Consider the following 18705-nt stretch of genomic DNA (forward strand, 5'->3'; position numbering starts at 1 on the left):
AATTGCTGACAAGAAGAGCCATACGGTAGTTAAAAATACACAGACCAGGCTTTGTTAACAGACTTGCAGTGGTGGAAAAGTACAAGTACTGCACCAAAGTCTATTTTGAGGATCTTGTTCTTTACTAGATTTCAATTTTATACTACTTCATACTTATACTCCACCTTATTTAGGGTTACATTTACTCCTTTGCATTTATCTGACTATAATGACTGGTTACTTTGCAAATAATTTCTTAAAATCAGTTTGTAAAATATGATGCATTGGTCAGGGGCAGCACGGTGGTGTGGTGGTTCGCACTGTCACCTCACAGCAAGAGGGTTCCTGGTGACCCAGGAGGGAACCCTTCTGTGCAGAGTTTGCATGTTCTCCTTGTGTCAGCGTGGGTTTTCTCTGGGTACTCCGGCTTCCTCCCACAGTCCAAAGACATGCAGGTTAATTGGTGACTCTAAATTGTCCGTAGGTGTGAATGTGAGTGTGAATGGTTGTCTGTCTCTATGTGTCAGCCCTGTGATAGTCTGGTGACCTGTCCAGGGTGTACCCTGCCTCTCACCCAGTGTCAGCTGGGATAGGCTCCAGCCCCCCTGCGACCCCCAACAGGATACGTGGTTACTGGAAATAAATTACTGAATGATCCCAAATAGCTGGGAGAAATTAAAAATATCAATCAAACAAAAGTTCAGGTCTCAGGAGGATAATGAACTTTATAAGCACTTTTCAAAACAAAGTGTTCAATAAAGAATATGGTTAAACCACGATTCAAAAAAATCTGAGGACTGCAATGAGGCACATAAATCAGACAGTTTGTAATAATAATACAAAAATAAAATACCCAACTATAACATGATAATTATAATAAACAGACAGAACAATATACTAAATTAATCACACTTCATGAGAACAGAAGCTCTGTGGTGTTTCAGAGCCTTTAAATTAACTCGATCAATCAGCTCCAAACACAGTCCCCGCCCCCCCTGTGCGCATGCGCAGAGCGGCGTAGGGAGCTGTCCGTGTCAGTCGGTGCTGGAGTGTTTTCATTGAAGCTGCTTCTTCCCCCCGGTCCACAGAAACAGACGGGAGCGATGGAGGAAGAGTTAAAATGCCCCGTTTGCGGTTCCCTCTTCAAGGACCCCATCCTGCTGCCGTGCTCCCACAATGTCTGCCTGGCCTGTGCTCGGAACATCACCGTCCAGACCCCGGACGGAGAGACCCCGGTGCAGAGCCGAGCCTCTGGCAGCTCTGACTACGACTACCTGGACATGGACAAGATGAGCCTGTACAGCGAGACGGACAGCGGGTACGGCTCCTACACACCGTGCCAGCTCAAGAGTCCAAACGGGGTGCGGGTGTTTCCGCCGGCCACCCACCCGCGACACTGCTCCCTCACCTGCCCGCTGTGCCACCGGAGCGTCTCCCTGGACGAGCGGGGGCTCCGGGGTTTCCCCCGGAACCGACTGCTGGAGGCCATCGTGACGCGGTACCAGCAGAACCGCCGCGCGTCCGCCGCCTCTTCTTCTTCCGCGGTGAAGTGCCAGCTGTGCGACCGCAACCCGGTGGACGCGGCGGTGATGTGCGAGCAGTGCGACGTGTACTACTGTAACGCCTGCCAGCAGAGGTGCCACCCGTCCCGCGGTCCGCTCGCCAAGCACCGCCTGGTGCCGCCGCCGAACCAAGCGGCGGGAGGCGGCGCGGCAAGCGGAGGCGGCGGCGCTCAGCAGCCGCCTGCCACCGCGCGGAAACCGGCGACCTGCGTGGATCATGAGGTGGAAAACTTCAGCATGTACTGCTACAGCTGCAAGATCCCGGTGTGTATGAAGTGTCTGGAGGAGGGAAAACACGCCAAACACGACGTTAAGACGCTGGCTATGATGTGGAAACAACACAAGGTGAGTGAACACACACACACACACACACACACACACACACACACACACACACACACACACACACACACACAATGAACCTAACAGGCCTAAATGCCTTTAAAAGCCATAATTAGCAGCATTAACAGTTAGTCTTAAATCACATCCCAAGGCTGAATGGCTCACACACATTATTGCATACAGTCTCTCTCTTTTTCTCTCTCTCTCACACACACTGTCAGGAACATTAGGAACATTTGTGTGTGTTCTAATACACACCCACACACTGATAATTACCTGATGTGCCCTCACTGGTGTTGAACAGTTCGTATCAATCATTGTCTTCATTTCAAACTTGTTATGTCATCATAATAATACAGTGTATCCTGAAAATGCATTCATATCTGTTTGGTCATGTTGTACATAAATTCACAGTAAAGGGAGAGGATGCTGCAGTCTGAGGTTGAAATGTTATTCAAAGAAAATGAAAAAAAAACACCCTTGCAGTCCTGTGCTGAGTTTACTGTATGTGGGGCGAAATGCAACTCAGAGAATCCTGACTGATTCATCAGCATTCACACATAATAAAACAATGACTGTAGGCGTAAAACCCCCGCTGTTTGCGTGCAACATCCCTTGATTAGGTCATACTGCGTTGTGTTGCTATTTCATGCATTGCTGGCTCACTGCGTGCGTGTGTGTGTGTGTGTGTGATGTCAGTAGTGACTGTAGCGTGGGAAGATGAGTTTGGTGTAGTTCCTGAGGCAGGATCAGGACAGGAAGAGAAATCTCAACTAGAATTTTATTCAAGTTTGAAGGAATATGGTTTGAAAATACCTTGTTTAAAGGATTTATATTCATATTAAGGAACCAAGTAGATTTATTCAAGTACTCTATTTAAGTACAGTTTTGAGGTACTTGTACCTTGCTTGAGTATTCCTATTTTATATTATTTTATTCTTCAAATCCACTACATTACAGAGGAAACTATTGTACTTTTTGCTCCACCACTTCATCGCTGTGGTTGCTTTTCAGATAGATATTTCATATGTAGAGAATCACATGTAGTCTATGTATAGATGATCAAAACTTGGACCTTCTTTTTAACCAACACATTCATCACATATTGATGTTTGGTCATGGACTTTCCCCATCCAGATACGATGTGCAAGGTACCCTGGGTACGTTGGTTGTTGATGTTCTGGGACGTCGTGTCAAGTTCTGCCTGTTACATGCATTGTCTTTTTTCAAGATACACTTCTGTTTTCACAGGAAATTTAATGTTTACACACAGTCTCTGTGTTGGTACAAGACTGCCAATTGACATTTTTTTCCCTTCAACAACAAACATGCATGGTTGGGTTTAAGCAACAAAAGCACGTGGTTAAGTCACTGCCCAAGTGCCAGATTTCGACGACTTTGGAGTGAGACCGAACTCAAGTGTGCTAGAAGAAGGTGAAGGCATGACCAGTTATTCAGTTTGTACAACTTGTACTGATTTTTTAAATATCATACAGTACATTTTTGAATTTCTTGTATAAAGCCTGAAAATCTGATGGTGAAAAATATTCATACTGATGTTGAGTTGATCTCATTTGAAAATGTATATGAAACAATCTGGCTCCGTCTTATAATATTTGAAGCGTAGTTACATTTAAGGATCGGACAGTTTATCTCAGATCGCAATAAAAACACAATCCAATCATCAGAAAAAATGTCGGCATTTTACATTTCTGCCAGTGACATTTGTATGTTATTATGTTATTATGTTGAAACTTAACGTTTCAATGGTGCTGTGGTTCATGTGTGGTTAGGTTTAGGCACAAAAACAGAAAAAGATTGTATTTTGGCTTAAAATACACAGTTTGGGGGCACAATCCTGGCTGAAAATGCACCAATGTCTTCATAAAAAACAACTACATTAGTGCCACTATCCCCGCTGATGGTTTGCTAAAGAACACCCACATTTGGGGTCTAAAAGTAACTCTAAAAACGTAGACAAGTCACTAAAGCACAGTCAGTTTTGTTGGTCTTGAACAATGGTCTGCAGCATGGCAGGCGTATTGTCTACGTGTTATGCCATCCACCAACATCTCCTAATGACAGTCAGCCTCTAAATTACGTCACATATTATTGATATCTATGAAATGCAGAAATGTTCAATCCCAACATTTTTTCTGGCGACTGGGCTGCAGAAAAAGTTGATTGTTGAGTGAAAATCAGGTCCAGCAGCACCTAAAGAGACTGATGGGCAACCAACAAACAAGAGACTCTGCAAAGACATATTCCATATTAAAAGCTACAGTGCCATTACAATAGTTCAAGAGCCTGGCTTTTCAACATTGATTGTTTTTTCATTGGAAAGAACGTTCACTAAAAACAGTGTGTCCTATCTATGATGCAATAATCTGTTGCACAAGTTGTTGTTTCTCAACAAAATGTTTTAGAGCCAGTTTTTAACACATTTTGATACATTTCCAGGATAATCGTGTGACATAACATTTTCACATCATCCCATGCCTAATAACATTTGTGACACAAACACACACAAATCATTCAGTCATTGTTTAGTTCACTGGAACAAAATTTGGCTGATAGCTCCGTGTTTTGCCATCCAACCTCATCCCCCCTCGACTCCCCCTCTCTGCCTGCCAAAAATCCCCCGCCTGTTTAATTTAAGGATGATTAAAGTGATTTATGAATTAATTCATTTTTTAATGACTCTTTCATTAATCTAAAAGTCCGCCCCAGGCTTGGGGTCAGCTCAAGTTCAGTCCTCTCAGGTTACGGTATGATCTGACGTTAAAATTTAAAAGCTGACAAATTGAAACCCCAGGTTTGATTGAACAAGGGGTGATATGTGTAGCATTTTATAAGTATTTTAACAATATCATTACCATATTAATTGTGAGATCATGGTGGCCCCAGGGGCAGGAGTTAAAAGGGTTTAAAGTAAAATCAAAATAACTGGTACTGACGAGGCTGCAGGAGCAGTGTTGATTTTATACAAGCCCATCCGTTAATCAGACTACTTCCTGTGTTTAATACAACATTTCATAAGGCCATTATCATCATGATCATCACAGCCAGACTTCATAACTGTAAATTAAAAGCCATTTTTTGTCTGTCTCCTGCTAAGTGGGTCATTGGGACCAATCTCTGTCTGTGGCTCTTGTTTCCTGTGTGATTGGAAGCCTCCAGTCATTTATCTGTCACACGCCTCAGCCCCTTTCGCCTTCTTCTCTGGGCTTTGCTCATCATTCACCATTTCCATACGCCAGCCTCCTTTTACCTCTCCATTGCTGTCTCTTATTTACTCCCTCCTCCCCCTCTTCGTTTACCCCCTCCTCCCCCCGCCCTTCCTCCATCTTTTCCTCTATCACCCTGTCCCATAAATGGACCGTGAAAATCCCATCAGAGTACAGGAGTGAGAGGGCGTTGATAAGTAATGAGCAGCGCATGAATAAGAGATGGCCGCCACTTAGTTAATATGGTGTCCTTCATGTTGAGGGAGATCGATGACTGGCGGTCTTCCTCCCTCTCAGTCTGCACTTGAACAGGCTCCAAGCATCATGTTGCAGAGCTGAAATGGCTGTTGAGTTTTTGAAGTGTCACTCAGTGAGGTCAGCACTGCAGAGCTGGCTTTTATTTTTGTGGGCGGCACTTTCTTCCTTTACAAAATGCTTCTTCTTCTTCGCTGCATCAAAGGATGTTGTTCTCAGGAATAACCAGATGCTGGGTGCTTTGTAGAAGTTTTCCTGAGCTACTAGAAATGGATTTTTAAGTGCCTGCATGTGTGGGCTCTCAAGACACTTGACAACCAAAATGATCACATAACGAATCATGATGTACGGTTACACATACTGAAAAATTAACCCTTTCAAAACATGCAATTAACAGAGTCTTACTGATGCTGAATTTCTGAGGAAGATGCTAATATTGTTATAGATACAAACATAAACAAAACAATTTAACTATAAACCAAGGAATTTCTGTCAGTATGTCTTTTGCATATCTCAAGAACTCTTCATCTGATATACTTTGCACGTGGCGGGTGTATTGCTTGGGACCCAAACGGTGCTTTGTGCAAAGTGGGGGCGGGGCTTCAAGGCTTCCGGATGTACTAGTGGTACAATCGAACCCTCCTTACCTTGAGCTATTAGCCTACAGGAACAGCGCTGATCTGCCATTGCAATTTAAATTGTGTAAGTTTGTCATATTAACTGAACACCACTAAAGGAAATGTCCACAAAACTTGTTCGGGGTTCAGGGCATTTGGATTACGATGGAAAAGCCATTCTAACGTTTTTGCACTTCAAATCCAGCTAGCTGTTATCCTCCGATACCTCGAACGAGTTTTGTGGATTAAAAAACTACACTGGGCTTCTTGTCAGCATGAGGGTCATTAAGTACTGTCTGTATTTTCATTCTAAAGTGGCCATTTCTTTTAACGTTACCACTGGCAAAAATACCTACGGTAATTAAGTTGATGCTCTACTTTATAACCACAATGGTTATGTCAAACCAAGCGACTTAAACACATCTAGTTGGAAGTTAATACCTCTGCTAAGTGTATTTCACTGGTGTTTCTGACTGTGAGTAGCCGTGACTTGGCTGTGTGGGCCAAGCAATCGACCTGTTCGGATCAGGCATGTTTTGAACAAGCACTTTAATAGTGTTTCTGATGAGGATCCCTTAGATTAAGGACATGTGGCTAAGAAATTCAGAGCGAGACATTTTACACCTGGAAAAATAAACTCGCTCTCTGGTAGACAGAATATGTAAACACTGTTGGAACACGCCCTTTCGCATATCTTTTCTTATTTGCTTTTTACTTTTCAGCCGATATGTATGCCAGTACGATACAATAAATGAGTTTGTGAAAAGCTAATGTCTGTTGATGGTATCAGTTGGGCTTGAGGAAGGTGCATAATAGAAATACTAAGGATTATGTAGCTGCAGCGTTGCCAGAAGAAAAATTAATTTGATCTTAATAAAGGGATCAGATCAATCCATAATTTATACATAGAAGATACAGTTGCATCTTTCTCTCAGCTAGACCAGATGTACGATCTACCTAACAACCATTTCTTCTGTTACCTTCAAATTAGGAGCTTTGTAAAAATACATTCAACAAATTTCCAAATAAGCCGACAAAATCACATATCGACCTTATCTGTGAATTGAAGTCAGATCGTAGAGGACTGATATCCATGATATATGAGCTCATTAATGTCATTAATCCATGTCTGGCACTCTGATCTTGGAATAGATGACCAATGGGACTCCGTCTTAGACTTGATACACGCATCATCCACATCTGCCAAACATAGCTTAATGCAACTGAAAGTAGTGCATAGAGCTCATCTTACTAATGCCAGACTGGCAGAGATATATCCGGATGTTGTGGCATTATGCCCTCGATGTAGAGACCAGCCAGCTGACTTAATGCATACAGTATGTTCTGGTTGAGTCCTAATCTCTCCACCTTCTCGATAAGTATTTGTAAAGCTTTTAGTGAGATGTTTGAAACCCAATTGGACCCTAACCCAGTTTTGTTTCTCTCTGCTTTCTTCCCCCCTCGCTTTCTACATTTGTTTGAGTAATTAATAAAATTTTTAGTTTTCCTCCTTCACCTGAATGTATTTTGTAACCTGTAATCCTATGGATGGGTAGGTGGGCAGGGTGGTAGGGATGGAATCAGGGGTTCTTCTTCATCTTCTTTCAGCTTGTCAACATACATGATGAATAGTGTATCTTTATAGACAGGAGATGGATGTTTTTTTTTTTCAATAGTAGACTCCTTAGTTCATTCATTCACAAAAAACACCACGCAAACACTGCTCTACAAGAACACACATATATCTGTCTGCCTCAGTTGTCAGGGTTATGAGACCAGTTCTTAACTGAACACTCAAGGACCTTTTTCTTCCTTCTAAATTATGTTGAATATATGGTTCTTTGGTGTAATCCTAATGGATCTTGATATGGATGTAATTGCTCAGCTTTGGCTAATTCCAGATACCCTCTTCCCATTCTGGTCTTATATTCATATTACACTGCAAACTGTTCCTGATTGAAACGTGAGATTTATTTCTCAAAGTAAAACCAATTAGCTACCTGGTCAGCTGGTGAAGTTTGGAGGATTTTTAAACTCTTATTCACAATTGGGGTTTTAAGACCCTTCCAGGCCACTGTAGCTCTAGAGAAATGTTAGTGCACAGACAGTTGGGTGGTTGTCTGGCATTCGTTTTGTTGAAAAGTTTTTTCTTTTTACTACGGATTGCGTATGTATTAATACACACTGCCAGGTCATATGAGGGAATGGCTGCCATGATGCAGCAAAGGATGATCGTGTATTGGTTTGTGTGCATGTGTGTGTGTTACCTGAGGTTGTAGGCTGCGAGTAACGCAATGTTAAATTCCTTGGGGAGTGAACATGAGCGTGTGTGAGTTTTTATTTGTCCTTTTTGTATAGCTGTGTATAAACATGTATGATTAGGCGTTTGGCAGCATTTCCGAACATGTGTATAAGTGTGTGTTTGCAGCTGATAATTTGCTAATGCATGATATCAAGGAAAGACAGTTGGATCATTATTGCATTTGTTGCAAATCAAACACTAAGTACATTATGGAACAGCCTGGGGGTGACTTTCCTACTGCTACACACTCAAATACACACACTCAAATACACACACACACACACACACACACACACATATTCGCAAGGCATAAATATGCATAAGTGAAGCGGATGAACTTTTGCTGAGTGAACGCAGAGGAAGGCACACTGATCCAGTTTCCTCTGAGCAGTCGAGCAGAAAACACGTATGTGTGTCCATACGTGTGTGTGGGTGTGTGTGTGTGTGTGCGCGTATGTGTGTGTGCGCGTGTGTGTGTGTGACCTAGCTCAATCCAGTAAAGAGCAGCTAACTCAGGCACTGCTCTGAGTTAAATATTAAAAACCACAAATGCAGAGTTGCTGGTTCTCCTGCTGTGTGTGTTTGCACTGTCATCTTCAGATCATTTTAGATTTTAAATGGGACCAATTTGGCTTTTATTACATTAACATTTGTCCTTAAGCATTTGTTGTAGACGGTAGCAATTGTATTTGTCATCTGAAGCTGTTCATTAAAGTTTTGTGCCATTAACCTGTCTGAGAAATCAGCTTACAACAGCAATTAGTGTTTTTAAGAAACTTAATTCTTGTTGGGCCAGAGCAGCCTTCCATTGGTGGCACTCACTGTTGTTAGAGCTTAGGGATGAAACAGTTAGTGGTTTCATGATAAACCAACATAAGTGTTTTTTTTAAAATTGTCATTAAAACCATGTTTGATCACTGCTGTTTGAAAAACTCAAGGTAAATCCTACCCAGCACCACCCAAAGTTGGCAGCAGTCTCCTAAAGACAGGCTCGGCATGCAATGTGGGTTTGTTGTGCGTCAATGAAAAACACGGCAGAAGGCAGTGACAGTGCTCCGGAGGTTTTTCAGTCTTACTGTTTACCGAGTGGGCGAGAAGCAGGCAAATCTATTGATGCTACTGGTCCCTTGTCTTCAACTGCAGTGACACAGACACTTGAGAAAGCTTTTCAAAGAGAGGCCGCTTATTCACTAATATAAAGTAAAACTTGGTGAAATGTTTTCAGTGTGTGAATTAGTACTTTTTAAACATATTTAACACATTTTCAACATATGACTTACAAAATGGCGGCAATCAAAGCATGCTGAGACTTTTTAATTGTTGTTTTTAGCCCCTCAAAGCACTCGTTTACGATTAGGGAATGATTGTGGTCTCCGTTAAATACCAATAATATCAAATGTAACCTAAAGCTCCTGACACGGCTGGATACTTGTAATAACCTTTAAATGAAACCACAATCTCCCCCTAACATCAACCAAAGTGCTAAACCTAACCACACACAGGGCTCGGGTTGTGTCTCCTGTGTCATGCTTGTCCCACCACCCATCGCCCACCGTTACCATACTCCTATGAATTGTTTGCGCTACAAAATCCTGGCATCTGCACTGGATAAATGAACTACCACGTTGCCATCAAAATATATTTGGCAAATAATTTAGTAGTGTATAAATGTAATTTCCTGCAGACAGAGTTGCCCTTTATCTTTTCTCATGTGTACAAGTGTTGGATCAGTGTTGAACCCCACACATCCTCCTCCTGGAAATTACAAATCCATTGCTCTCCTGCTTCCAAACACCTTCAACTTGGCCGGTTCAGCAATATGTGATTCAACATATCTGCCTCTCCTGTTGGCAAGTGTAGGCTTGTGTCTTTCTGTACGTTAGCAGATAAGACTTCATCAAAATAGATCCCCTTTTCCCAAGATGTTAGTCTGTGTTCTCCTTTGACCTTTTTGAAATGTCTATAGCTCAAAGATTGGACCATTACCGAGTGAGGAACGATGTGGGATCTGTGTACAGCTCCAAAATTTAATTGCTCCCCTTGGTATTCTGAGCTGCTCCGACAGGAGGCCACTTAGAAACATGACTCTTTTTTCACTTCCTGCTGTCACCTGGTTTATCTTTATGTTGTTGTGCTGGGATTTATTCTCAACTTTCTAAACATTTTCACTTTTTGTTGGTGAAACCAAGCTGCTGCTGATCTCATTTCCAACACACTGAACTGACATAGAACTTCCCATACTGTTCCTTCGCATGCTGTATGTCTGTTTGCACCTCAGTCACCTGTCTCAGTTCCTTGTTGGACTAAAGTCCATGGTTTTCCTTTTCGGATTTAAAACTGGGAAGGACATGGAGGCTTTTTTTGGCACAACTACTCACCTCCAAAAGTACTGGAACCTCTTTATTAATATATTTCAAGTGACAATAGGCCATGAAGTTGGTGAAGCATGCATAATGATCATTTTTGCCAACATATAAACCATTGTCCATATAACAGTTTTCCAGTTGGTCAGCTGCTGGTCTCAATTGATTCTTCGGATGATTTCCAGACTTAAATTTAACAGTAGAAGTTGAGTTCATAACGGCAGATTTGGCCTCTAGGAAAACGCTAATGCACTGAAAAGTGTCTGATGCATGCAGTTTGAAGTACACCTATTGTTTTAAATGGCTGAACATACACTAAAAGTGTTATGAGGTGTGTCAAACTGCTTTGATGTCCCCTCTCTGTGACCTTGTTTCAATTTTGGAGCATCAATTGAAGACCCAGTGGCTAAAGTCAGTGAGGCAGAGAGGTTAGAATGAGAGACAAGGAGAGGGACGGGCAGCAAGAGTGAGCAACAGTGGATGTTAGCTCCTTTGGTGTAGCTTTAAACTTAATGAATTATACAGCTGTAATTCTGTAATGCTAAATGAAAACAACTACCACTGTCAACAGCTATCCTGGTAGGCCCTGTGAATCTTAACCATTGTGTTGTTACATGTCAGATGCTCACAAAAAGAAAACAAAAGCTTAGACCCTTGGTAGTTACGTCAACATAACAGACTCACCCTGTGTCATCTACCATGAATGTTAGCTGACATCTGCTGGTTATAAAACTACAAACCTGGCAACAGCAATTAATTAAAATGGTACAGAGTTAAGATTAGCTGTGCTTTATGCAACCCACCTGAGAGAAAAATAAAAGATGACAAGATGGCAGGTGCTCAGTGGCTTTACCAGAGTTCTGACAACCTACTGATGAGAGCAGCAGCGCGCAGCCAACACTTTCCCCCTGCCTTATGTAACGTTACAAGCTGCTGAAATAGAAATGTATAGAAAATTAATGGGGAGTATTTGGAAAGCATACAAACTCCTGCATGCTACATTTACATAGCGACCTTCTCCCAAAATACTGCTGGCTCTGTGACACGTGAATTTCAGATAATGTTACTATAACAGAAATGTATAGAGAATGAATGAGGAGTATCTGTAAAGCATACAAACTTCTGCCTCCTAACTGTACATAGCAACCTTTTTAATACAAATATTTAACGTAAATAGTAACCTTTTCCTAAAATACTGCTGCTTCCGTTGTGTTGGCATTTCAAATAGGATGCTTGCAGTCCATAGGAGCACCAGCTAACGGACGTGTCAAATAAGGTGTGTCAGTTATTACTTTAAGTGTGTTTGGGCCTTTAGTAGCGGTGGGAATCACCAGGGGCCCCATGATACGATATTAGCACGATACAATTTTATTGGGATTTTAAATATGTAGTGATGTGCTGAGTATCGCGATAAGACATACTCCGATATTCTACTTTTTATTACCTAGTTTTAGCTGCAAATTTTGTCCCTGAAGGAAAACTTTGTCAACATCTGTTTTATCCAATAAGATCAAGCTTTCAGTCTGTTCATCTCACTTTAATGAATTTTATTGCAGTTAAGCCGTATTTCCACCAAACACTTTTGGTATGGTACCTTTGGAACAAAGTAACCCTTCAGACATGGTACCTAGACCTTTGTGTTTCCACCGCAGTTGTTGTCACTCACTGCTCCGTCAAGCTAACTGTATTTCCTTATTACCGGTGACACAGATGGAAGTCTGTACCTTGTTTATCATCCACAGAACGAGGCTACACGCTGACATTTTCAGAACAAAATAAAACAGGCTGCAGTGAGAGTCTCTCTCCATGGGATATTCAAAAATAGCAGGTTTGTGCATTTAGTCCTTCTCAGGCAAGCTCAGGGGTTTAGTGTTGCCGGAGCCAACAGGAACAACGCTTTGCGACTCTTTTTTTCTCCAACTGAGGATTGGGATATATATTCCGTCTCGGTCGAAATTAATATATAAACGCTTGAAAATCCAGTCATTACTAAAAGTGCGGTGAAATTTAAGGTGTGTTGATTGATTCACGTCATCACCTTGTGCATTGAGTAACATTACAAGTTAACGTTCCACCTTAAAAGTCGGCCCAGTGTATTAAATTATTTTTCTCAGACTCCAGCTGCTGTGAGAGGCAGCAAAACATCCTTTCATTTTATAGTTACAGTTTACTAATAAAACTCTCCTCAGTATCAACAGTGGTTACAAAACCAGCCACAACTCAGCCCTGAGCAGAGTGACCATCCACGACCGACCAATCAACAGACTGCAGTGTTCACAGCTCCACCTTTTAGTACCAGATCTGTGTGCTAGGTGTCCCAACAGAGGGGGGACCAAAAATGGGGACAGTACGGAACGATTCCGTTGGTACCATCCACAACTTTTCAGTGGAAACAGAAAAAAAGAGTACCGAACTGCTCTGTACTGTACTGTACTGCTCGGTGCTAAAATGTATCTGGCAGACTTTAAAGAAAATTGATTATATTATTCTAGTAGGCTTCCAAAAGTTGAATTTGTATTTGTAATATGAATAATTCATATCATTTTTTAAAAATGGATACTTGGCATCTGTGTGATGATACAATATTGCCATACAAAAATATCATGAAACTAAGCTGAAATACCAACTCTTATGTGTTCAAGACAGAAGTCCAACAAAGATGGAGGAAGTGACTCATTAGCACTAAAGATCTAAAAGAACTCATCTTTTTAACGTGGTATAACCCGGAGTGAGTTAGTGACAGGACCAGATGGCCAGTGGGTAGATGATTTGGATTTATTCTGGTGTAGTAACATGACTCACAACTGCTATGAGCACAGTTTGGGTGGCAGGAAGGCTGGTTCGTACCAGCTATTGTGTATTCTGGGAAACACCAGATTCACTGGCTTCAGATCTGTGACACAATTCCGCCGTCAATCAGGAAGAAAGAAGATGAATAATCACAACAAAGATAACACTCTGTGTCTGTTTTCCACAATGGCATTTACATGTGTCATATTTTAGATATGAATCATTCACATCCACTGGTGTCTTTCTCCAGTGCATACACTGAAATCAGATTAAGCTTCCCCTTGCCAGAATTGTCACTTCCCTCTCGTGTTACATCATTTAATATTGACAGTAAACATTTTGTCTTGCTTGTTTCCCGTCCACCGAGACCCTGACAAAACATTTTGACAAGCATGTTACTATCTGAGCTGCCTGCTGTCTGTTTGTTGTGATCTGGGATGTGGTTTATTTCTGTTCATGAAGCTTTTGTGTGGATCAGAAGCTCACTACGTTTATTGTAAATATTTGGCAGATCTATAATACATCTATGTGTTTGAATACGAGATCAGAGAATCACATTGTTCCACTACATGACTGGGAGAGAGTAGTATTTTTGGTCGGCCTGAGTTGTGAATCCACTCATGCTTTTTTCTTTTTAAGACACAGTAGGAGGAAGGCTGTGATATAAAAGCACAGAAGCAGCTTTTGATCTAAGTCAGACTACAGGTCAGAAAGCGAGTTCGGAAAGTGACTCACGCTACAGTAATCACTATCCCCATCAGCTCCTGTCTTCTACAGATACAGTGCATTATGCTCATTTTATGCCACAGTCTGAGTTTTAATTATGACTTGTACATATTAGAAAAACCTCATGACACGTCTCAATACGAGCACAAGATAAAAACAGTGTGCTGATTTTCTCAGTGTGACGTGGAGTGCCTAATACCTCATATGTCCTTTGAAATTGAATTCAGCGCCTCAGGCTGCATTACAAGAAATTACTACAATTTTATCAGCAGGAATAGGTGCTTTCATCTCTCCCAGACGCTCTTACCGAGGTAATTTAGTGCAAGTGCTGAACTGTGCCGACTGGCTGTGCCTGACTAACCTCATTCCAGATGGCAGCTCGCCGACCATGACAGGTCAGCCTTACTCGCCTGTTACCTCAGGCCCAGCAACACACACAGATACACACGCTCATATGTAGCACAGTGCTTATGAGGACATTCTGTCGACTTTTAGTCTCGGGCCAAAAATGTTTTTGTCCTAGTTGCATTTATCAGTCACTCAGAGTCTCTTGTTAGCTTCAAACATGAATGTGTTGCACATTTTCTTTTTCAGTACAACCAGTGACTGCTTAAAACACAGGATTTATTTGATGTAAGACGTGTGGAGGGGTGTGGACTCAGAAAGATATGAGCTTACCAGACTTCTGTAGACCGCTCGTCATCACTAGCTGCTACTAGCATAACAAACCCAAATCTCTGACTGCACTATCCAAGCACTCCAGAACAGCACGGGGCTTTGAAGCCAATTTTACGTAGTTGGCAAACATGGAGTTACAACTCCCAGGTCCGTCATGTGATGCCATGGTGCCCAAAAAGACTTCTTCCTATAGACTTACAGTTTCTTTATGCTTCTGCATACACTTGACGCAACATGCATGCAGTTGCTCCACAGTTGCTGTGTGCCTATCATAGTTCTGCGTCCTGTTGGTCTATGTCGCTATGCAATTCCCCGCCAAAGTGCTTGGGGGCGCGGTGTTTTTTTATATACCGACCTAGACTCTGTGAAGTCTATGGTCATTGCTCGTTCATTGTTTGTTTATCTTCCGGCTTTGCTCTAGTCTCAGTGAAGATGGCGACCGAGAGAGAAAGACTGTTGCTGGAGCTCGAAATGATCGACATTGAACAACAAATGCTCTTATTACAAATGTTACAATGACAACGAAGAGAGAGGTAACTGCGTCGGTCGCAGAGGGACGCAACGCCTCCGCAAGGCCCTCTGTGTCGTAGGTGCGCAGAAGCATAAACCTTGCTTTACACTGTTAGAAAGATGTCTGTAAATCAGTGGATACATTTTTTGAGCGTCACACAAAATGACTAATTTCACTATCGAGATTTGATTCATTTGGTCCAGTAACATTCGTAAAGTCTAGAAGAGCTATACAATTACATTTTTTTTATCTCTCATTCAAGTTAGCGGAGGGCTAAACTCGATTTGAACTACTTGGTTGGCTGAAGTTAGCCACTCTGTGCCGTAAGTCTCTAGTTTGCTTACTCTATACATAAGATCGGCAATACTTCTTTCAGAGTAGGCTCTCATCACCATGCTCTCTGTTGGGGGAAAACAATCCAGCGTTCAGCATAGACGGCAACAGCATACACAGACGATGTTGAAAAAATAGCTCTCCAAATTTCTACTTTAAACCAACTGGTTCAAATGACTAAAGCAAACTGAAGAGTTGGTGTTTAGTTGGTTACACCAACAATATATTCAAGAATGCTAATCTCAGATTCAGTTCCCTGCCATGTATTTAAAAAGATAGAAGATAGCAGCTTAGGCTTTGGCTCCAGGGTATGGACCAGATTGGCATTGCCAACTCTGTGTCCCCTTTTGGGAGAAAGAGATGTGCTGTCAGAGAGAAACAGGAAAATTAAAAAAGCTGTTGTGAAGGGTGTAACCAAGACTTTCACACTGAGATTTGAGGCACATACTTAATGCTTAAATCCTCAGCGTCACTTAGATATTCTCTGTCAGCGTGGTAAATTGCTAAATGATGCTGGTGACAGTTACTGCTGATGGATGGCTAATGTCAGCTTGAGTGGGAGGCTGCTGCAGTACAGTCATACAGTATAGCAGCATCAGACTGTTGTCTCCAACTAAGTCTCAGCCTTCGTCAAACATCAGCTATTAACAGGTTGGTTATTTACAGAGAACACTCAGCCCAACGATACCTGGTGATTCAATCACATATAGATGTCCTGATGAGCAAGATGTGGCCACTGTGTTGGGTTATTCATCCAGTTGGACAGGGGAAGACTGATGGGATATGACGGTGACCAACCCTATTTTATTAAGGCATTGAGTACTCTTGTTTAAGAAGAAAGAACGTGTCAATTTGTATTGACATCAGCAGGATCTTCGGGGTTTTATCCCCAAAAAGGGGGCGGAGTCTTGACATTTTTTGAGGTACCTGTATGTGCTGGTCTGATTTATGGCCCTCATGATATACCACTGAAAACTTTTTTGGCTTCATGCGCCACTGAGCAACTATCATAGGAATGAAACGGGACCCTGCCTCCAAGGCTGTATCCAGTTCTCTTTATACATCTATGGTACTAACAGCAGTCAAGTTGCATTATGGGTAACCTAGTATGCGTGGAATAATAAAGCCAGTATCTCTGGTTTTGTGGCATCAATTTCGATACTCTTTAAAAACTGTTCAAACTGTTCATCTCGAGACTGACAATGTTATAGAGGTGCAATGCTAATAAGGCGGATAAAAAAGGTGGAGTACTCTTGTAAGAGGATGTAGGATGTGGAACTTAATTTAAATTCCAATCTTAATCCCAAAACCAAGTCTTAACCCTAAAAAATAAATGGTTAACCTTGTAGTGACCGGATTTATGTCTCCACGTGGGAGCTCAGCCTCTATAATATGACTGTGTTACAGATTTCTGTCCTCACAATGTCATGAGTACACACACACAGACACACACACACACACACCCTGGCACAGAATAACTCAAGGCTGTGCTGCTGGACTTGTGCGTTGAATGTAGGTTAATGCACACTTTACTACACTTCCTCTCTGCTCGCTGTAACACAGCAGAGCAGACATACTCTGCAGAAAAGCTGTGTGTGTAACTGTAGTTAACCCAGTATGGTCCTGTCTGTGTATGTGTGTGTGTGTGTGTGTGTGTGAGAGAGCGTGATCTATTTTTGGTAGCAGAACCAGTGCTGAAGCCAGACCTCTGAGGAGAACGTGGCCATCCTATAGTGGAACAATGAGCATTGTTACCATGGTTACAAGCGGCTGCTCATTCATTAGGAAGCCCAATAAATTAAGCAGCAGATTATATGCTTACAGATAAGAGTTATACCAGCCTCTGTGCATTTGTCAGCATCTGTGACATTTGTTGTAGTAACACTGAAGAGTTGTTAGCATTCTGAGATCTTACAGTGTCCCATGATAGGCCGTAATAGATTTATCATCTCCAACAAACCCTAATTTGCAGTTATTTTCTGACAATTACGCCCCTGGCGATCCACCTACCCTCTGCATGTATTAATATGGAAGATGCCCTGATCAATTATTGATTAGAGGGGCTGTTCTTTGCTCTGCAGCACTTTTGTTGCCTCTGAGCTCTCTCCTCAAAAGCTAATCCCCATGAGGAGAAGTCAAGGGGATAAAACGATGCTTCCTCCTTTCTCTACTCTGGCAGTTCTGGCTGTACCCACTGATCCATGCTATGGTTTATCTAAGACGACCGGGGAGCAATCTATTTCTCTGGAGAGGATGTGACAGTGTTGTGCTCTGGTTAACTGTGAAAGGTCTCATCATAGCGAACAGAAGAGGAAGCATTTGAAGTTGCTTTTTGTCTCTCAACAGGGACTTGCTGTTTGATTAACTGATAAATGAAGGAAACACAAAGTTGAACTTGAGCTCCACATCACACAGTAATGTATTAGTAATGTAGTGAATGGTTCATAACAGACAGGTTCACTCAGTTCAAAAGTTAACCAGCATGTATAGATTCTCACTCATGATGATGAAGCAGGCGTTTGCACAGCTGCACAGCTACATGTTTAAGCACTAAACCTTAAGCTATAAATATTGATGGTTTACATATAGATGTTAAAAAGCTTCATATAGCAGTTTTAATAGTATCAAGGCTTTCTGCTGTGTATGAAGAATAACTTCTGCTCCATATGTTGGTTTTCTGGGTTAGTGTAACACTTGCACAACACTTCAGTTAGGTTGATTTGTTTGTCACGCTAGCAGCGCAAATGTCGGTCTGTAGGTCGGTTTTTATACATATATAAATGGTGAAGGCTGAGGCTACTGTACATGGTGCCACCTGCTACTCAGTAACCATTCACACACTGATGGAACAGCCATCAGGAGCAATTTGGGATTCAACATCTTGCCCAAGCATATTTCGACATGCAGACAGGCGGAGATGGCGCTCGATCCTCAGACCCTCCGATTTCTACTCTCTGAGCCACAGCCGCCCATATTTACATATACCTGCTGTTACTCCCACTCATTAGCCCTGTCTCAAT

At 42.0% G+C, this 18705-nt stretch overlaps 1 protein-coding gene across 2 annotated transcripts in view; it reads left to right on the forward strand.

Moving 5' to 3' along the window:
- Positions 1 to 907: 907 nt before the first annotated feature.
- LOC126398496 (E3 ubiquitin-protein ligase TRIM9) overlaps positions 908 to 18705 on the forward strand; it is a 74560-nt gene continuing 56762 nt past the window's right edge. For both annotated transcript variants that reach the window (XM_050057901.1, XM_050057902.1), the window contains exon 1: positions 908 to 1886. In XM_050057901.1, coding sequence (XP_049913858.1) covers positions 1083 to 1886 — 804 coding nt within the window. In that variant the 5' untranslated portion in view covers positions 908 to 1082. The remainder of the gene's footprint in view (positions 1887 to 18705) is intronic.

Source organism: Epinephelus moara, chromosome 12 (assembly GCF_006386435.1).
Source record: "Epinephelus moara isolate mb chromosome 12, YSFRI_EMoa_1.0, whole genome shotgun sequence".
Taxonomy (NCBI): domain Eukaryota; kingdom Metazoa; phylum Chordata; class Actinopteri; order Perciformes; family Serranidae; genus Epinephelus; species Epinephelus moara.